This window comes from Hypomesus transpacificus, chromosome 6, assembly GCF_021917145.1.
Source record: "Hypomesus transpacificus isolate Combined female chromosome 6, fHypTra1, whole genome shotgun sequence".
Taxonomy (NCBI): domain Eukaryota; kingdom Metazoa; phylum Chordata; class Actinopteri; order Osmeriformes; family Osmeridae; genus Hypomesus; species Hypomesus transpacificus.
Window position 1 is genome coordinate 837,574 of NC_061065.1, and position 22,463 is coordinate 860,036.

At 42.8% G+C, this 22,463-nt stretch overlaps 1 protein-coding gene across 4 annotated transcripts in view; it reads left to right on the top strand.

Annotated features, from left to right (window-relative positions):
- Positions 1–22,463, top strand: part of clip2 (CAP-GLY domain containing linker protein 2) — a 101,041-nt gene that overhangs the window by 37,629 nt on the left and 40,949 nt on the right. For all 4 annotated transcript variants that reach the window (XM_047021522.1, XM_047021523.1, XM_047021524.1 and 1 more), the window contains exon 4: positions 1,588–1,712. In XM_047021522.1, the coding sequence (XP_046877478.1) occupies positions 1,588–1,712 (125 nt within the window). The remainder of the gene's footprint in view (positions 1–1,587; positions 1,713–22,463) is intronic.

Here is a 22,463-nt window from a genome sequence, read left to right on the forward strand (position 1 = left end):
GGTCGATATGCTTTTGGTCGACTAAGATTGTTTTAGTCGAGCTGCCATATGGCAGTGTGAGATCTGATTCCCGCTTGTGTCATCATTGCTGAATAAACTAAATGTTCAACAGAAATTGTAGATTATATTATTTAAGACAAATAAACCAACTCAAAAAATATATAATTTAAAAGAAATGATGTAGCCTACCACCTGAAAAACGTAAATTGGCCTAGCCCCTACTTCGCTCATGCTAACACGCGCTGGGTTGAAAAATGAATGCCTATTATAAGAATCACATCCAAATCGAATGACATTATCTTCTCCGGCGATGACAACAAAATCTTTCTCTGTTGCAACGTTCCCCACTCAGCTTCTACGTAAGTTCGCATGCTGCAAGTTTTCAGGCAGTGATAAGCGCGCTCTGATGATTTGCATGTTAAACAAACAATATTTTTAATTTGTAGTACATTGTAAGAGATACTAAATACCATCTGCATTCGGTTACAACAGGACTGGTGATACGAGTCTTTATTAGTAAGCCATCAGCGGCTGAATCTGAATCTGTCCAGCAGCCAGAGTCAGGTCGCGAAAATGTTTGTACGTTTTTTTTTTTTTTGCGTTTCAAAGTTCGAGTATTCAATTTTCAGACGTTTTAGTCGAGTCTTAGTCGACCAAAGAAAATCTTAGTCGGGGACAGCCCTAGTATTTTGCGTTGTAAATGATCAGCAAAAAATTATGCTTTTAAATCTATGTAATATTTATAAATAATAAGTATACATTTTTATATAAAATATAGCCTTCAGAAATATCAGTTGTAAAAATGCCATTTAAAAAACGGACCCCTCTGCAACCGACACAAGCAAGCACACCCTACAATTTCCCCAGAAATTGTACCCTCTCTAGTTTGTACGTTTTTATTTCAAGTCTCCACCTTCAATGTTTCAGTGAAGGCTGTTGGCCGTGTTGCGTCTTTGCTCCGCAGCTTCACTCGTTGTAAACCAACCAATCAGCGCGCAGCTCATCTATATATTCATGAGCATACCCTAAAAGGGAGAAAACTTCTCGTTTTACTCCAGGGCTATTTCACAGGGTGCATTAGGGCGCATAGAACAGCATTTTCAGCCTAACCAATGTTACATACCTTATTCGGAGACCTTAAGGAGCAGTGTGAAATACCCTATACAATCAGTAAATGACCCCTTTAAAGAACATATACACAGTGCTTTGTCTTTGTTCTTGTTACTAAGATAGTAACTATGACAGTATATACTGCATATGCTGGGGGGGGGGGGGGGGGGTCAAATGGCTGAGCGTTTAGAGAAGCAGGCTATTAATCAGAAGGTTGCTGGTTCAATTCCCGGACATGGAAAAATGATGTGTCCTTGGGCAAGGCACTTCACCCTACTTGCATCGGGGGAATGTTCCTTTACTTACTGTAAGTCGCTCTGGATAAGAGCATCTGCTAAATGACTAAATGGAATATACAATAGTAGTAGTATATATAATCGTATATATTTTTTCATACAATGCTGTAACTTTTGACATGATTGTTGACATAATTACTGCTATTCTGTAGTTGTTTATTATGCTCTTTTGTCTTGTCAGGTGGGGGGCACTAAGACGGGGGTTGTGCGCTATGTGGGGGAGACTGACTTTGCCAAGGGCGAGTGGTGCGGTGTGGAGCTGGACGAACCCCTGGGGAAGAATGATGGAGCAGTAGCTGGAACGAGGTACACACACCATCTGTCTGTCTGTTATTATGCTTGTCTGGCTGGCTGTCTTACTGTCACCCTCTTATCTTTTTGCCCCCCCACACACCAAGGCACACAGCTTTCTCTGACAGATATCGCTGCAGTTTTTTGCTTTGCCTCAGAAATTGATCATGTGTGGTTTTGTGTCAGTCCAAATAGATCCTTATACCAGGGGCCCGTTCTCCGTACGTCGCTAACTCAGTTAGCTGGATTTGATTGTGGACGATTTGTCATGATCTTGGATTGTTTGGTTCTTCGAAGCTCATCCTGGACTTGCTGTCATAGCAACAGGTCCTTAAGCTTGAAACTGCTCGGGAGCAGGTTTATTTTATGTAAACAGGATTTGATTGCGGCTTTAAAAGCAGAGGTGATACAGAAAGTCTGTCACAACCATGTCTTATCAGTTTTTACAACAGCAACCTGCTGCAGAAGGTGAACAAACAATTGGCAGAATCGCACATTGCATGATAGACAGATCCAATTAGCACAGCGACACAGGCTATATAGGCTACTTTTTGAGAGATAGCATATCCCCAGATAGCACACATACGTCTTTCCGATGTCGGCCCGACGTATACAACATACATCGGGCCAACGTCTTATAGACATCGTTTGCACATTGACAAGACGTCACCGAGACTTCGGCAATTGATCAAAACCGACCTCCAGACGATGTCTGCCCTTACATAAAAGAAGTATACTTCAAGTTTATTTTGTAAGTATACTTAGTAGAAAAAGTATACTATTATCATGTTACTTAAAGTTTACTAGCAGTGTACTGATAGGATAATTTCTCAAGTAATGCACAGAGTCGTCGGATTCAAAGAAAGTACAATAGTTTAATGCTTGCCAGCAAGGAGACAAAGTCTGATCGCAATACAAAGTTTGTCTGGTTCACAAATTATCAGGTATAACCATTTATTGGAGGGAAGTCCCCTCCTCTGCATACCAGCTGTCAATAGGATCGATCCGAGGGACAGTCTGTGCGTGGAAACCTACAGAGTTCTCTGACCCTAGGCTTGACCATATAATTCACTCACACAGAAACACATTTATTGCACCTCTAGTATGATAATGGTCAGCCTAGGTCAGTTTGTTTATGTAAGACTAGTGTCATCTATAGGTCATGTGAGGAGAGGATTCTCTGCTGGCAAGGAATGCTAGCACCAGTATTTTCAGGATATAATGTTCCATTCAAAATTTCTCCGACAGCTCCCCCCTGAATATACTGGAACATACAGGTGATAACATCAAACTATGATTAATAAAAGTAACATATAAGTCTTTAATCAAAGAACTGACTACTAAAAATAACTGAATATAAAAACATATAATAGGAGTCTGTAAATATAAACTCACATCATCATATGCAATGGTATAGAAACAATAACATGAAACAAAAAATGTTTGTACTTCTTCAAGCCTGTCGGCATTATCATCGTTTAACACTTCGTCAGACTTTCATTAAACGAATCATGGTGAATTCACTCAACATTTTTTGATCTTCACACATAGGCATCATCATAAGTATCATGATCATGATCATTCATCTTGTCATAATCATCATCAGCACGGTCCTGCAATTGCTGATACATAGTCTTGGTAAGAGCTGTGTCAATCAAACGTGTAACTAAGCCTCTAATGCATGGTATACAACAACAACCACAAGTAACGAGTATAGCCACTGCCATGGCGAGAGAGATAAACAGTGAGGAGATGAGTGTCCTCCACCGGCCGAACCAGCTCTCCATCATACGAGTGAATGGATCATCAATCCCGGAATTCTCTGCCAGCTCCTCTGAAAGAGATGTAAGACCCTCCAGAGCTTTTGTTATGCTCCCATCAGGAGAGGTGTTATTGGGGATAAAGGTACAGCAATGTGTGCCAAACATCTTACAGACACCTCCTCTCTCTGCTAACAACATGTCCAGGGCCATTCGGTTCTGCCATGCCATCAGGGAAGTGGGGCCCAGTTGCTCTGCAATACCTTTAACAGCATCTCTAGTGTAGTTGACACATCTCTGTTGGTTGTAATAAATGTAGTTAATCCAATCAAAATTGTTATTAATAGCTGTCCACCAGAATAGAAAGGATGCAAAGCCTGCCGTTATCTGATTTCTTGCCTTATATTCATTAGGAACACCTCGCATCACACCTATAACATCGATATAAATATGAGGGTCAAATGATCCTCCTGGCACCTTAGCACGCTTCTGCCTGGTGATACCCTGCCCTGAGAGTTGGTCAGATAAGGTCTTGAAATCAGATGTGGGTAAAAGATGAAACGGCATGAGTAGTTGAGTCAATGCACAGCTTCCATGCCACTTAGCTGGCAACTTAGGGGGCAATTTCATAAGCAATAAGGAGATAGTTTTACATTGTGATTTTAGTGGTATATAAAGTATTTCAAACAGTTGCAAAACACATTGTAAACCTGCTGGATCCTTCTCATCAGTCATCTTAAAGGGCACTGTGCCCAATTGTGGTCTTGCTTTTGCACAGGCAAGACAGTTAGACTGACCATTCTGACGGGCTGTATACATCATCCATACCAACCATTCATTTCTATCAGTAAACCCTGTTTCCAAAGCAAGTTTGTCTTCATACGTGAAGTTCTGTAAGTATTGCACCTTAAACCTGTTATCTGAAAGAGGAGATGCACTTGGGAGTATGGGGGACGGGTTGTCAGTTGAAAGTCTAAAGTGTCCTAATGGATCAGTTCCAGACACCTGTGCACCTAGTACATAATTCCCTTCATCACTTTTGGTCACATTCTTTATGATAATAAACAGCGGGGCGCATTTCCCTGGCGGGCATCCCTCAGAGGTCAACGCTCCCACTATGGTGAAACGAGGTTTGAGGTTGGAGGCCCCTGCTGGGTTATACCCCCAATCCGGTCCTGTGTTGGCAAAAACCTGATGCCATGAATTACAGGGTGTGACGCAAACATATTTATTGGGATATTGCCAATCCCGTCCATGTCTCCAAGGTGTTAGGCCACAATTAACAATGTTACAAAGGTCTATTTTGACTAAGGTATCTTTCCCTACTGGACACTGGATGATTACTGATCGATCTATCACTGAAACACCGTTTACCATCTGCCTCTTTTGTGGAGGTTGCATGGTAGGCTCCTGGTCATGAGAAATCTCCATGTCATACCAGAATAGTGGAATGAGTCCCATTATGATTGACATTAGGACTAGGCTACATAATACACCATGTACACCACAGTATTGTGGACAAGGACCTGGATGCCACATTTTGATTCTACCTTTCCCTGTTCACTGTCTCCTATCGTTTAACCTATTTAGTCTACACCCTATGTCTCTGTTGGCCGTTGGTTTCTTCACTGAGGTTGAGACGCGCCGTTCTTTAAGAGAATGACTCCCCTTTGTAGTCAGACTTGTGCCTCAAGACTGTGGTGCGTAACTAATCTGTCCCTGTATCAATGTCCCTTACTTTCTTACAATGTGACAATGTATCCAGGACGTCCTCTCAGCTATTTTGACTGCAGTGGGTGTGATGAGCAGTACCTGATACGGTCCTTCCCACCTGGGACTTGACCAGCTCTTTCTCTTAATGACCTTAATCAGCACCCAGTCTCCTGGTTCCACTCCTCCAGAAGTTTGATCCACTGGATCACCTGGAATAGAGTTAGCAAAAGCAACTTATTTTTCTATTAGCATTTTCTTCATGTATTCGGCCAATGTCTGATCTGCTTCCTCATCATTCCTTGTAAAAGGTTTAAGTTGTGGTATTATGTATGGTCTCCCATAAATCATTTCAAATGGTGTTAATCCTGCTGATGTTTTAGTAATGCGCATATTCAACACAACCAATGGTAAACAGTAAATCCAATTCTTCCCTGTCTCTTCCATGGTCTTCCTTAATTTACTCTTCAAAATACCATTATGTCTTTCCACTAAACCTGCTGATTGTGGGTGATAGGCACAATGATGTTTCAAGTTAATGCTTAAATGTTGTGCTATCATTGTGATGGTACTGTTAACAAAATGACTCCCATTGTCACTATATATTCTTTCTGGTATCCCAAACCTTGGAATAATGTATTTTACTAATGCTTTAGCCACTGTTAAAGCATCTGGCGTTGAGCTTGGGAATACTTCAATCCATTTTGTAAACATGTCAATAATAACTAAACAATATTTCTTTCCTTCACACTTATTTAGTTCAATTAAGTCCATGCATATATATTGAAATGGATATTGAGGTTTTGGAAATTGTCCTTGTTTTGGTCTCTCATTCCCTTGAGTGTTGTGTCTTGCACAGATAGGGCAGGCTAAACAATTTTTTTTTGAGTAGTTTATGAACCCATAGGCTGTAAATACTTTCGTTATCAGTCCTACCATCCCCCCTGTTGCGACATGATTCAATCCATGGCTCAATACAGCCGCATAACGGAAGAAATTCTTCGGCAATATACCCTTGCCGTCTTGTCATTTGTAAAACCCATTTGTAATGGTTGACCCGTTTGTTAACCATTTAGTCTTTTCCGATTTAGGGGACACATCTTGCATATCTTTCAACACTGTCTCATCTACATAGCTCGGCGTATCTGATAGTGTTAACATATCCTGCATAGCTGCTTCCTTTGCTGCAACATCAGCTTTAGCATTGCCTATTGAAGTTGGGTCTGTTTTTCCGGTGTGCGCCGCACATTTGCACATGGCTACTTTCAGAGGCAACTGGATACCATCAAGTAATGCAAGTATTAGATCTTTGTGGTTTATGTCTTCACCTGTTGACGTAACCATACCTCTATTTTTCCATTGTTGTGCAAACACATGCACAGTTGAGAAGGCGTATTGGCTATCGGTATAAATAGTCACAACTTTTCCTTTTGCAAGTTTTAATGCTTCTGTGAGGGCAATTAATTCAGCGGCCTGAGCTGAGTAATTTCTAGGAAGTGGTTTAGCCTGTAAAACTTTGGTTTGAGTAACTACAGCATACCCAGTATCATTTGTACCATCAGGAGTTTTCCTACTGGACCCATCAACATACATTGTGATTTCACTATCATCATAGGGCGTGTCTCTCAAGTCAGCTCTTGGAAGCACCTTCTCAGAAATATCTGCGAGGCAATCATGCGAATCTCCATCTGTGGCCACGGGCACTAGAGTGGATGGATTAAGTGTGTTACATCTCTCAATTGTCAAATGTTGCTGAGACAATAATACCGTCATACAAGATAAATGTCTAGATGGTGATAGATAAGAAATCTTATTCTGCAATAGGATCACTGACACAGCATGAGGTACTCTTAGAGTGAGTGGATGAAATAGTACTAACCGCCATAGAGGCCGCCACAACTGCTTGTACACACGGGGGCAGTGCTCTTGCTACAGAATCTAGTTTCGTAGAATAGTAGGCCAGTGGTCTCTCCTTTGTCCCATGTGTCTGAGTCAAGACAGAAGTCATGTGCCTGTCTTTACAATCAACTGTTTGGATAAACGGTTTTGCATAGTCTGGCAACCCCAACACAGCTGAGCCCACTAAAACCCGTTTTATCTCCACAAAAGCATTATCCGCCTCTGGTGTCCATTTTAAAAGGTCCTATGCTGCCATCGGTGACTCATAAATCAGCGCAGTTAGGGGGGCGGCAATGGCTGCGTAATTCGAGATCCAACTTCTACAGAAATTAGTTACCCCTAAAAACGACATCATTTGCTTTTTTGTTCGTGGTTTTGGTGCTTGTAAGATAGCTGTTTTTCGGTTTTCATCCAAACATTTTCCCTCCTGTGTAAGATTGTAACCAAGGTACTTAACGGTCTTCTGCCACAACTGTAACTTGTCCTTGCTTGCACGGTGTCCTTGTTCTGCTAATAACTTCAACAATGCAAGTGTATCAATTTTACAATTCTCTTCTGTATCGGAAGCAACCAAAATATCATCTACATAAAGTAAAATCTGACTATCCTTTGGTGGTGTAAATTTGGCCAAATTAGCAGACATAGCTTGAGAGAAAATAGTAGGAGATTCACAATAACCCTGCGGAATTCTCGTATAGGTATAGCGTTTCTGTTTGTAAGTAAACGCAAACCAAAATTGACTATTAGGATGTACAGGTATTGAAAAGAATGCATACTGATGTCAACCACAGAGAATATTTTACTAGTTGGTCTCAAATCATTCAACAGAGTGTGTGGGTCTGGCACAGTGGGGGCCCTAGGTATCACTGCTTTGTTGACAGCCTGTAAATCCTGCACCATCCTCCACCCAGAGGAGGGAGGTGATTTCTTAACGGGAAAGAGAGGGGTATTGCATGGTGAATCTAAACAAGGAATTATGACACCCGCTTTTAAAATATCATTAATGATTGGATCAATACCTTCCTCTGCATCTGGTTTCAATGGGTATTGTCTCTGATGTGGTCTAAAGGTGGACTTTGCTGTTATCTCAATTGGTTGAATACCCTTTATTAGACCCACATCTGCATTCCCTTTTGACCAGAGACATTCTGAAACCTCCTTTAATGTCTCTTCTTGTTCCTCTGTTAAAGTAAATATATGTCAGTAACGTTTAGGTTTGTCTTTCCCATCCAAATGTGTTGCCACTTTTGCATGAGTTGTCCAGTTCAAAGTTCTCGAGAAAATATCTTGATCAGGGCTGTAACTGTCTCCATTCCCTTGCGACTGCCAGTCAGTTGCTGCTCTCCCTCTCAAAACTAATTTGCTTAAATCCTGCCAAGTAGTTTGCTTGTTTTTTGAAATCGACACATGCGGTGTTCCCCCTGCACGAAACAATTTTTGTGCATCAGAAGGCAGCACACAGTGGGCTGCGGAGTTCCCCACGTCGTCCCAGTAAAGCGTTGTAATGTGTATCTGAGACTGTGATAATTTAGATAGTTGTTCTTCATAACGGGATTCGGATCCCTTAGACATGTTGTAAAACAATGTACAATGTAACTCATCCGGATTCATTGTCGTAGTTCCAAGCGGCACTCTCTTTCTGACTGTTTTAAGGAGGGATGACGTCACACTGCTGGGGCCCGTATTTGCTAAATCCAAGCTATACCAGTAATGAGGAACATCTTCTCCCTCGATCACATTACTGTCATGTATTCTTAATGCTTTAACACCTCTTTGGGTCGGGACCACTGCAATGTTCAATGCTTGCATCATATCTCTCCCTAACAAATTACATGGGCAGGCATTAGACAGCACAAATTGGCATTGCAGACTTTTTCCTGTCTCCGGGTCCTCTAGCCATGTTCATGCAGATTTACATTTACATTTATTCATTTAGCAGACGCTTTTATCCAAAGCGACTTCCAAGAGAGAGCTTTACAAAGTGCATAGGTCACTGATAATAACAACAAGATAGCCCCACAGCATTGCGGGTAGTCAAAAACAAGAAGTACATATTGTGAACAACCAAAAAATAGTGCTAAAGGGAAGAAACCATAAGAGCATGTAGTTAAACAAGTTAAAATTACACAACATTAATCTCTAAGTGCAGGTGTACCTGTAGGAAAGCAATAAAAATAGGATTAACTAAAATAGAATACAACAGTTTAAATCAGCTACCACTAACCAACAAGAGCAACAGTCTAAGCAAGAGTCATTGTGATCCTTGAGGAAACTAGCGTTGGGTTCAGCTAACCATTCCTAAGTACCATTGTACTCCCGGAACAAGTGCGTCTTGAGCCTTCTCTTGAAGGTGGAGAGACAGTCCGTGTCTCTGATGGAGGTGGGGAGTTGATTCCACCACTGGGGTGCCAGGCAGGAGAAGAGCTTGTGCTGGGACCGGGCGGTCTTGAGAGGTGGGACCACCAGGCGGTTGTCTGAAGAAGACCGTAGGTGGCGGGTGGGGGTGTAAGGCTGCAGGAGAGACTTGATGTAGTCGGGCGCAGTCCCGTTCACTGCTCGGAAGGTCAGTACCAGGGTCTTGAATCTGATGCGGGCCGTTATGGGTAGCCAGTGGAGGGAGATGAGGAGCGGGGTAACGTGGGAGCGTCTGGGTAGATTGTAGACCAGGCGGGCCGCTGCGTTCTAAATCCTCTGAAGAGGGCGGGTTGCGCATGATGGGAGACCGGCGAGCAGCGAGTTGCAGTAGTCCAACTTGGAGAGGACAAGTGCTTGGACAAGCAGCTGGGTGGAGTGCTCAGACAGGTATCTCCTGATCTTCCGGATGTTGTAGAGGGTGAATCTACACGACCGGGAGACCGCAGCAATGTGGGCCGTGAGGGAGAGCTCGTCATCCATGGTAATCCCAAGGTTCCTGGCAGAGGATGAGGGGGTCACCGTCGCAGATCCCAGGGTGATTGAGAAGTCATGGGAGATGGAGGGTTTGGCCGGGATGATGAGAAGTTCCGTTTTGGCAAGGTTCAGCTGGAGGTGGTGCTCAGTCATCCAGGCGGAGATGTCTGCGAGGCAGGCCTCAATCCTAGCTGAGATCCCCGGATCGGTCGGAGGGAACGACAGGTACAGCTGTGTGTCGTCAGCGTAGCAGTGGTAGGAGAAGCCATGGGAGGTGATGATTGGTCCAAGTGAGGTGGTGTACAGAGAGAAGAGGAGGGGACCAAGGACAGAGCCCTGTGGGACACCAGTGGAGACCTGGCGAGGGCCTGACAGTTTGCCTCCCCAGGAGACCTGGTAGGATCTTCCCGACAGGTAGGATGAGATCCACTGGAGTGCAGTGCCAGTGATGCCCATCTCAGAATGTCTGGAGAGCAGGATCTGGTGGTTAACCGTATCAAACGCCGCAGAAAGGTCCAGCAGAATGATGACGGATGACCTGGAAGCCGCTCTGGCAGACTGGAGGGCAGTGGTGACTGAAAGGAGGGCAGTCTCTGTGGAGTGGCCGGTCTTGAAGCCCGATTGGTTGGGGTCGAGTAGGTTGTTCTGAGAAAGGAAGTTAGAAAGTTGGTTAGATACAGCACGTTCAATTGTTTTAGAAAAGAAGGGTAACAATGATACCGGTCTGTAGTTCTGGAGGACGGCAGGGTTAAGGGAGGGTTTTTTGAGTAAAGGGGTAACTCTGGCCTGTTTGAAGGCAGAGGGGAAGGTGCCAGAGGTAAGAGAGGAGTTTAGAACATGGAGCAGAAAAGTTATGATAGAGGGGAAGATGGTTTGAAAGAGAGGGGAGGGGACAGGATCAAGGGGACAGGAGGTGGGGCGATGAGAGAGAATGAGGTCAGAGAGCTCTGCCTCGGACAGGGGAGAGAAGGAGTTTAGACATTTAGTTGGGTCAGTAATGGAGGGTGAGGGGATAGGAAAGGTGGGTTTAGGGAACCGACTGCTAATGTCGGCAACTTTTTTCTCAAAGAAGGAGGAGAAGTCGTCTGCTGTCAGGGTGGAGGGAGGGGGTGGGGGAGGTGGGTTAAGAAGGGTGGAGAAGGTAGAGAAAAGTTTGTGGGGGTTTGAAGCAGAGTTAATTTTGTTAAGAAAGTAGAGGGTTTTGGCACCAGTTATGTGAGAAGAGAAGGATTTAAGGAGGGAATGATACTTATCAAGGTCCAGACCGTCTTTGGACTTGCGCCATCTCCTCTCAGCTGCTCGAAGGGTGGACCGTTCTTCACGAATAACATCCGTAAGCCATGGGCAGGGGGGAGAAGATCGTGCAGGCCTGGTAGACAGGGGACAGAGAGAGTCAAGTGATGCAGTTAAAGTGGTTAGCAAGGTGTCGGTGGCAGTGTTAGTGGGGTGGGACGAGAACTCGTCAATGGGAGGGAGGGAGGATGTTACAATAGAGGAGAAGTGGGAGGGGGATAGGGAGCGGAGTTTGCGCCTGAAAGTTACGAGGGGAGGGGAGGTAGGAGGGGTTGGAGGGAGAGAGACAGAGACTTGGATAAAGTAGTGATCAGAGATGTGCAGTGGGGTTACAGACGTTAAGTCAGTGATACAGTTACGTGTCAGGACGAGGTCTAGCTGTTTGCCTGCCTTGTGGGTCGCCGGTGTGCTCAGCAGCGTCAGGTCGAAGGAGGTCAGGAGAGACAAGAAGTCGACAGCCTGCATTCCTTGGAGGTGGATGTTGAAGTCCCCAAGGACTATCAGGGGGGTTCCATCATCCGGGAGGACGCTGAGGAGCATGTCCAGCTCCTCCACAAAGTCGGCTAGCGGTCCTGGTGGGCGATAAAGAACAATTAAGCATGCTTTGATAGGATTAGTTAGCATCACATAATGGTGTTCAAATGATTTGGCAGTAACAGAGAGTGGTGTGGATGTGTATTTAATATGTGGGGAAAGAAGCAAACCTGTCCCACCACCCCGCCCGGTTGAGCGGGGTGAGTGAGTGAAGGAGTGGTTGACGGAGAGAGCAGCTGGAGTTGCAGTGTTGTCTGGGCGGATCCATGTCTCAGTCAGCGCAAGGGCATGAAGAGAAGCATGGGATGCAAACGCCGGGATGAAGTCTGCCTTGTTCACAGCAGACTGGCAGTTCCAAAGCCCTAAGGAAAGAGAGAGGGCAGGTGGAGAAGAACTGGATAGGTAGTGAAGGTTAGAAGTTGACCGAATATACTTTGTGACATATCTACGTCTACGGGTAGTGTAGTGAACAGGAATGCTAAGGAAACACATGCTAGCTATGAATAAATTCTAGGTAGAATATATTCTAAATATGAATATAAATAGGTTGATACTTATCAGAAGAGGTGATCCGCCTCGTCGGCCTTCCTTGGTGGACTCCGCAGGTAGACTCCTTTGTCTTTGATCGACTGAGTCTTCGTGCGACGAGGCTGGCAGACGAGGCTGCCTCTGTAATGCTAACCGCCTTAAATATGCTAATGCGCAGATACAACGCCCCCAATTACTGCCAAACAAAAGAATACCCCGAGTACCCTGAAACCGAAAACGACTCACTGGCTAGCTACTCCTTGACCAGTTTCAACTGCTGACCCTTCTGCTCTGCCCAAGAGACTAACTTTTAGCTAAACTCAATAATATACTAGTCTTGATCACTCGCAGTCAATGCAGCGCTCTCGAAGTTCTCTTCAGTATGACGCTATACGCTCTCAGCTGATTCCAGGCGACTTCGGCTTTTAAACCAAATTCTACAACGCCCCCAATTACTGCCGAACAAAAGAATACCAGATAAGCCCTCTTTGTGTATCAGCCCACTAGCTGACCGCACATAAACACAGGAATTAGTTTTAGATATTCCAGGGACGTCACTTGGGTGAATTAAACTTTAGCCGCTCCAGAATCACACAAAAACTTAACCTCTGTCCCTTTTACAATCAGCACAATTTCTGGTCTCTCTTCCTTTTGTAACATATTTACATGTTCAATATTTAAAACCATCTCTTCTCCGTCCTCAACACTGTCTTCACAGGCCAATTGTTCGTTTGGTTTTACATTTTTTTAATTCCCCAATCTCTCCATTAATTCATCTTCTTCACTCTCTAGTCATGCTTGTTCATCTTCTGCTGGTGAGAATAACCGATTCCCTTGTTTCGACTTGCAATCTATTCTCCAATGACCCTTTTTAACACACTTGAAACAATAATCTGTTTTATTTTCCATATTTCTTCCGCCTCTGCCTCTTCCTCGGCCCCTTCCTCATCCTATATTACTGTCAAACACAAACATGCCAGTCCCGTTTTCATCTAATGAAAACACTGCTGTTCTAGTTCTTTCCTTTTTCTTTTCTTTAAAAAGTTTTTCAGCATGACGGGCATATTCCTGGGTAGCATTTAAACGAGAAGTACGATGATCGACCATAGCATAGTTAGTAACGAACTCAGAGATTTGAGGCAGACATCCTTTTAGGAACGCATTCTTTAACTGCTGTTCATAAGGTGAGTCATTTTGCATATTTGGAGGGGGTGGTACGCCACTATGATTATCAAAAACCTCTTTTAATCGATGATAGTATTGATCTATGTCCTCGTCGTCTTTTTGAACACACCTATTAACTTCCGTCCAATCGGGCCTTGGCCTATAACGTCCTTGTATTCGGTCTAAAAGCGCTTGCGTTCGGACGGTTAACTCTGCATCTCCCGGGACAAGAGCATGTCCATCATTACCAGTTCCCCTAAAATCACCACAGATCATGCACCAATCTGGGCCAAGTATCTGTCTAACTGCTCTCTCTACTTCCTGTCCATTGAGTCGATAGCTTTCTATTAAGCCATTGATCCCAGCAACAAATTCAGGTGCTTTGACTTTTGGATGGGGAATTCCTTCTACTGCTAAAAACATACATAGTTGCATCGCCGTCCTCCCCAGGATTTGGATTTGGGACTTGGATCATAGGGAAGGTGTCTAAAGTCTCCCTTGCTTCTTTTTCTAATGGCAACATTTTTGATGGTATCCCATACCTATGTTTTGGACCACTTCTAGTATTAATGGTACCTGTCACGAGACGTAATGGCGAGGCCTGCATTAACATTCGACCGAAAGGACTAGTATGTTGCAAGTCTGGGTATAACACGTTGGGTGCTGGAGCAGTCGGGACGTTATTCACCCCATGGTTATAAGCTGGGGGATCAAGTAGGTCCTCCTGCGGAGCCATGTCAAGTTCTGCTCTGAGATTCCTATCTTGCCTAGATGTTACTGCATTTATGTCCTCGGAATCCTCTAGAGCCAATGTATTTCTTTCTTTCTTTGGCTTTCTGTTATGTGCTTCACGTAACCAATTTCTCGCCTGTTCTAAGCCATGTTTTTTTTTCAGTTTTCTGATTTCCTTTCGCTTGGATATCTTTAACTAATGCGGAACAGCTATCCACACACAGTTTACCATTAAATCCGAATTTAGTTCTCCATACTTTCAAATATTTGAAATTTTTCTGTCCTCGAAATTGCATAAATTCAGCATCTTCACATTCAGCAAATTCACAACAAGACCGCGGTTTATACAATCATACACTTAGTCCTCATAGACTATTTAGTACTTTTTTATCTTTAACAAAAAATTGGGATCCAAAGTCTACATATGCACCTAATATCACTCATCAGAAAATGACAGCTTAACCATGTATCAGCGTTCTGTTTGGACAAGCCTTCAACACGTCCATTTAGTTAGGTAAATATTAATACCACCAAACCCAACACATGTCAACAAATCATCTCAGCAGCAATAAACACACATATGCAGCACCTTTGCCCCGGGCCCGAACAATAATCGCGAAACATCATTTGGCCTATCTTTTACGTGCGCACGGAGGTTTATTACGGTAGTCTTCCTCAATTCGACTCTGAACAGTGCATGTACATCACTAGGTCTTTAAGTTACTCACCCAGTTTTTAAGACATTTCGCTTCACCAATATTTCACAGGTCTTAGTTAAAGAGTGCACACAGCCTTCACTTCACTGATATACATATAGGATTTTAGCAAAGGTATTTAGTTCACCGATGACCACAAATCACTAGGTCTCTGTACATATGACACGGCCTATTTACTTCACTGGGTATTTCTGCTGCATCAGTCTTGAAACGTCATCGATCACTAGGTCTCAGTTAAATAGGATACCATATACTCGCCTCACTGGGTCTTTCACCGGGTCTTAGCTAATATAGGACCTCAGTGCGTCTTTAACGACTCCACTGTGAATTTTTCTCAATGTAAAACATATTAGTAAAAATAAAACACGAATCTTGTTCTTACCTTGAAATCCAACGTGACTGTGCCTCAGGCTATTCTTTTAATCTCGTCACTTCTTTGCCAACCTCCAGTGGGTCCGGCCTTTGAGAAACAGCAATTAGCTTCAAGGTCTTTTTATCAGGAGTTTAAGAAACCCCTGCCGTGCACGGATTCGGTCCCGACCCTGGACGGCGGAAAAAGTTATTGAGATCCCGCTCGCAAGGACCAATTTGTTAGGATAATTTCTCAAGTAATGCACAGAGTCGTCGGATTCAAAGAAAGTACAATAGTTTGATGCTTGCCAGCAAGGAGACAAAGTCTGATCGCAATACAAAGTTTGTCTGGTTCACAAATTATCAGGTATAACCATTTATTGGAGAGAAGTCCCCCCCTTTGCATACCAGCTGTCAATAGGATCGATCCCAGGGACAGTGGAAACCTACAGAGTTCTCTGACCCTAGGCTTGACCATATAATTCACTCACACAGAAACACATTTATTGCACCTCTAGTATGATAAGCCTAGGTCAGTTTGTTTATGTAAGACTAGTGTCATCTATAGGTCATGTGAGGAGAGGATTCTCTGCTGGCAAGGAATGCTAGCACCAGTATTTTCCAGATATAATGTTCCATTCTAAATTTCTCCGACATGTACTTATTTATATACTATTTTTGTACTAAGTAAACTGAATTGGCCCACTTTCTAAGTCATTTAGTACACTTTAAAGTACACTTAGTGTATTTCAAAGTTTAATTTTGAATACTGTAAAGTAGCCTGTGTAGTTCACTTCAGTTCATCAAGTATACTTCCTAAAGTACTTCAAAGTATACTTTGGAATACTCTAAAGTAACCTGTGTAGTGCACTTTCAGTTCATGAAGTATACTTCCTAAAGAGCCTCAAATACTTTGCAATACTTTCAAGTGCGCTTTCAATTAATGTAAGAGGAGTAAACTTAATACATTACATTTTACTATGACTTACTAATAAATTAAAATGTTTAGGGGCCCCTCAGACCTTGCGTCACATGGCGAGAACGGGGGCCCTCCCAAAGTTACACTGCAGATTCTGAAAGAAGCTACTTCCCAGCTAACACATGACGTTGCGGCAACGTTGCCAGTAAGTGCTCAGTTGGTAACCCGCGACGTTACCTTCTGGCAACGTTGTGGCAACGTCGTAGCAACGTTATAAAGGGAATGTTGCCAGTTGGTCCCATGGGCAACGTTGCCACGACGTCGTTCCTTGGTCGGCTGGTTACGTTATTTTTAGACCAGTGGGCAACGTTGCCGCGACGTCGTACCTTGGTCCGCTGGTTACGTTATTTTTAGACCAGTGGGCGACGTTGCCGCGACGTCATACCTTGGTCCGCTGGTAACGTCATTTCTAGGTCCGTGGGCAACGTTGCCGCGACGTTGTACCTTGGTCGGCTGGTTACGTTATTTTTTGGTCCCATGGACAACGTTGCCGCGACGTCGTACCTTGGTCGGCTGGTAACGTCATTTTTAGGTCCGTGGGCAACGTTGCCGCGACGTTGTACCTTGGTCAGCTGGTTACGTTATTTTTTGGTCCCATGGACAACGTTGCCGCGACGTTGTACCTTGGTCGGCTGGTTACGTTATTTTTTGGTCCCATGGACAACGTTGCCGCGACGTTGTACCTTGGTCGTCTGGTTACGTTAATTTTGGTCCCGTGGACAACGTTGCCGCGACGTTGTACCTTGGTCAGCTGGTTACCTTATTTTTAGACCCGTGGACAACGTTGCCGCGACGTCGTCCCTTGGTCGGCTGGTTACCTTATTTTTGTCGCAGGACAACGGATCTTGAGTGCAATATAGTGGTTTATATATATAAATGTAGACACTGCATGTAATTCATGTGCTGCTCAGCCCCAGCAGGTCATTAATGTTCTCATATGCAGACACATCGTAAATTAAAAAAGACAGAATGTGGAATATAATTTAGTCTTTCATTCTTTACTATAAACATGTACAAAAGCAATCAATGTGTGATGAGTAACATGATTAAGCAAACATTATTTGTAGGCTATAGCACACCAAAGCTGTATGACACACAATGCAAATTTGTGCTCCAATAGTTTTGTAATAGGCCTACAAAATTGTTAAATGTGACCAAAAGGTAAGCGACTCTTAAGAGTTTCATTTTCAAAGACAAGTCATCACAGAATATTACAATTCTTCCTTAGCAAACCTGCCCCTCAGTCTGCCCCTGAGCAACAACTTTGCGCATGCCCATTTCAAGGCATAGCTGAAACTGGGCTTCCTAAACAGTTTTTGCCGGGGTCCTACCGTCTTTCACACAATGGATTTTACCTGGAAATAAGTTACTTCAAAGGTGAGTTTCTTTACAGACATAGTTTTAAATATATAAACATATTTTTAGAAATTGGATGGGGCATATAGGTTTGAAATTGAGTTGTTTATAGCGTTATATCAGATTCACATTGTTTACGTTAGAATTTCGCTAGCTAGGTTAAACCCTCCAGAAAGTTGTTTTGAAATACTGAAAATGCATACATGTTATCAAAGTTAAGAGTCTCAAAAATCACCCTCAAAAGAATCAGTGAAAATAAAAGTTCAGAACTGTTAGAAAACCTTGTCCCAAAATAGTTTATTTAGTTAGCTAGCCCTGAATTTTCAAAGACGCTAGCGCGTGGCTGATCACGTTCACAGTCGGTCATGGCATGCACAGCAATGGCGTCTGTAAAAGTATCATGTCACTAATTCTTCCAATTTGTACATGACATTTGTTTTTGGATAAGTTTATTCGTTTTAACCTTTAGATGCGTGAGTTCTAAATATTTCAGACACTTTCACCAGAGTACGTGAGTTATTTTTCCAAAACGGAAGGTATGTAGCTTTAATTAGCTTCCGTTACCTAGCAACCTAAGATAATACTCGTACCAATGCTACTACTTGCTAGTGTTACTTGTTAGCCTACTAATTGTACATTTTGAAGCCATACTGTAGTGTTTATCATATAGTTTCTGCCCATCGGAAAATAGTTGGTTGGAATGTTCAGGATCACACATGTGCGACGCTACGCTGTGGGGCCCTGCTTTCGAACGATCACATATGTGCGATGCTTCTTCAATATCAATATACTAATAGGCTACTATGTACGTAAACTACATTCCACTTTCATTTCTGTACAGGTGATCCGACCACCATCACAAGTACTGTGTCCCTTGGAAATTATGGTAAAGTAATGAATGACCGTTTATAACAGTGACAATAATTGTATGAGCCATGGCAACCTTAAAGGCTATGCTTTGAAGCAAAAGTATGACTTAAAACGTTTGCATCACCAGATGCCATACCTCTAGGTGTCAACTCTGGTCTGGTGGAGGAGAACCCATAGGGTGCCCCGGAAAACATCTGGCAGCCAGGCAAGTGCAAATATAAGACACTCAAAAAAATACTCATACCATTGCCATTGTAAGGCATACCTAATTGTAAGGCATACTTAAGTTGTTCTGATCGTGGGGGGAAACATATTTGTCAAAACAACAAATGTTGTCTTACTAATGCTTTGTATACCCCATTCAGCTGTACCATCTTGGGCAAAGACCAATCAAGGTAACATTTGTTATGTACATCAATGTTACAGCTAATCTAGAAGAACCACAGTGTATGCCAATCATGCAAACTCTTGTAAACTTGTTTTACTTGTCTTTAATTACAGACACATTACAGGTTATGCTCCGGAAGATGGAGACATTGGAAGAGAACCAGCGAGAGGCTCTCCTGTTCAGGCGACCACAGGGCAGACACACTGAAGAGGTGCCAGTGATGGACCTACAGGTGGCCCAAACACAGGCTGAACTTCAAGACCTTGAGGAGTGCCTTAAGGTGCTGGAGTTGCGAAAGAGAGCGGTAAGTGTTTGGAGATCCCACAAACTATGGCTTACACGCATTCAACGTTCACATTGGTGCTGACAATAAGTTAATGACTTCTAATTCCAGACGCTGTGATGAAGTAGAAGACGGGACTGGGAGAGAAAGCTGTGGAGCTCCGCATAGAGGAAACACTCAAACACACCCCGGCAGCCCATTCAAAACCAGCCAGGTGAATGATCATGTTTGCAACTTCCATATCCAATCTTTCACATGGCTATGACACAAATCTAGAATCACATAATATTTTAATTGATGACGTATATTATTTTAGATGTGATTTTTTTAATGACTTGTATAGCCCCTTTTCACACGTGCGATTATGTTAATCGAACACTAACTTATTTTGTGCTTCCTTGTCAGGGCCAACAGACAGAACTCATAGCGGGGACTGGAAGAAGATTTTAATTCATTTTTTGCACTTTGTTTGTTTGGCACTTTTGTTTTGCAGTGTTTGTTTTGCAGTGTTTTTTTCTTTGCAGTGTTTGTTTTGCAGTGGCACTTTTTATCACGTATGTATATATTTTGGCCATTTTAGTTTTTTAATTGTAAATGTTACATGCATACTTTGTGCATTGTCATTTTAGCAGACGCTCTTATTTACAGTAAGTACAGGGATATTCCCTGGAGGAAAGTAAGGTTAAGTGCCTTGCCCAAGGACACATCATTTGGCAACCTTCTGATTTAATAGCCTGATTTCCCAACCGATCAGCCATCTGACTCCCCTTTAGTATAGGTAGACCACATATTTAGGATTCCTATATGGTGAATGTATATACCTTCCTGCCAAAGTAAATTCCTTGTCTGTGCAAACTTTCATGGCGATTAAAACACTTTATGATTCTGAAATGCTGCCTCGTTTATGATTTAGCTTGAGTCAGGCTACACATCACACAAACATATTCCTCCTAACGTTGGCTATCTATTATACCAAAACAAGTAGCCTTCTGGGCAAATGAGGTCTGCATATGAAATATAGGTTACTTCATAATTAAGTAAATTGTTGACGTTGCAGTTACGGACTAGCAACGTCACAAAATGACGTTGCTAGGAGGTCGCCGTTACGGACTGGCAACGTCACAAAACAACGTTGCTAGGAGGTTGCGGTTACCGACTGGCAACGTCGGAAAATAACGTTGCCACGACGTCGCGGTTACGGATTGGCAACGTCAGAAAATTACGTTGCTAGGAGGTTGCGGTTACGGACTGGCAACGTCGGAAAATAACGTTGCCACGACGTTGCGGTTACGGACTGGCAACGTCGGAAAATTAACGTTGCCACGACGTCGCGGTTACGGACTGGCAACGTCACAAGATGACGTTGCGGCAACCTACTGGCGCCCCACAGATGCACGGTCCCGCAACGTCGCCAAAGACGTTGCGGCAACGTATGTTTGGTCATCGCGTGACGTTGCGACAACGTCAGGGCAACGTAAATGTGTTAGCTGGGTTACTGCACTGGCATCAACGTTTACTGAATTCAGCTGTTGTAATGAAACGTACCAGTCATTTAACTCATAGTTACGATGGTAAACCAGCACAACAATGACAATTACCACGCAACAAAACACTACATTCTAAGCACATTTAAAAAACGAAATTCATGAAGTTACATTTGTATTTCGAACAAACGGCAAACTTATCAGCAAATTTTAACACTATTTGCACCCAGGTGAAAAAAAAGTATACTTAAGAGTATTTCAAGCATATTCACATTTTCAATAGTACATTTTAAATATACTAAGAAAAAGTGTACTATCTGTGAATATATAAAAAGTATACTACCATCATGCTTTTACCAATTTTAACGTTAATACGTTGAACACACTTTAAAAAAAATTGTACTACAGTACACTTTTAGTAAATATATTATAAAAAAATATACTTTAAGTAAAACGTATATGTAATTTCTAAAGTGTACAACTGGAACTTTGTGTTTAAACATATTATTTGTATATTTTAAAATGCATGCTAAAAATTTACTTTGTAACAATGCACTTAAAGCTTACTTTAAAAATAAACATTTTAATATGCTGAAATGTTAGGATATTTTAAGTTACTTTCGAAGTCCCTTGATCAATTCAGCCTTCAGTGTACTGGTATACATTTGCTGTACTGTAGTGTGTAGTAGAGTAAAGTACCTCTTTTTTTTTTTACAGTTTTATTGTGCTTGTACGGCTTCTATTTCGAAGTGGCTCATAGTCCGGTTTTAGAACAAAAAAGTGGCTTCTTTCAAGATCTCTATTTAATGCTCAACACTTGAACGGGGGCTTATTACTTGAGGAATTATTTTCGGTATCGTCTCAGTTGCACTATCAGGGCTTGGAAATACAGTGACTTGCTTAAGTAGGCAAATGGCTAGTAGAACATAACATTTCATAATAATTTCAGTTAATCAAACAGCTGCAAGCAGCGGCGTAACAAGGACTTGGCGGGCCCGAGTGCAGATCTCACCAACGGGCCCCGTACCGACCTATCGTCAGGCGAAATTATTGAGTTTTCAGTTTAGCGATGCGCAAGGAAATTTAGGCTACTCATGATGTACAATTAAGGGTAACGACTGCTCCTTCTATGTGAAGATAGATTACGGTTTTCAAAAGTGAACGGCTCTGACTCGCGAGTCTCTGGCTCTAGATTATGCTTGCTACAACACAGAATGAGCATAATGGAACAGTCAGTCATGAGCCGACGTATCTGCGACGTTTGAAATAGAGCACAGAGATGAGAAGAAAATCTGATCATTTACCGAGGCTTATTCGACGTTATGAATGACGTTTCGATCTGTCATGTGTGCTATCTGGGTACTAGTAAAAAAAAACAGTCACTTCGATGGTGAATATTTGATTTTATGTTCGTTAGATATGCTAGTTTACATTTAGTCTATCTAGCTTTAGCTATTTTCCGACTACATCCTGCACATAGTTTACTATATCTAACCTGGCCGCTGCCTGGTAGCCTAGGCCTATATGTGCATTTTTATGACGTTTAATAGCCATGTCAACTGCATACACCAGACAGTAAACGTTATGTAATTATTAGCCTACCCTGGTGGCTGAGTTTCACACTCATTGCTGTTGCCGGGCTGGGGGTCAGACGTAGCGTCCTCTTCAACACGCTTCGCCACAATCCAAATGAGGATAGTTTTGACAGCTTTGCCACCCTTACATCTTGCTCTTTTCGTTCCTGCCGCTTTCTGGAGCCACTTTTATGTTAAAGGGTATGGCATGGGGTAGCCTAATTCGCTTCAAAACGCTAATGCATCACAACTGTAG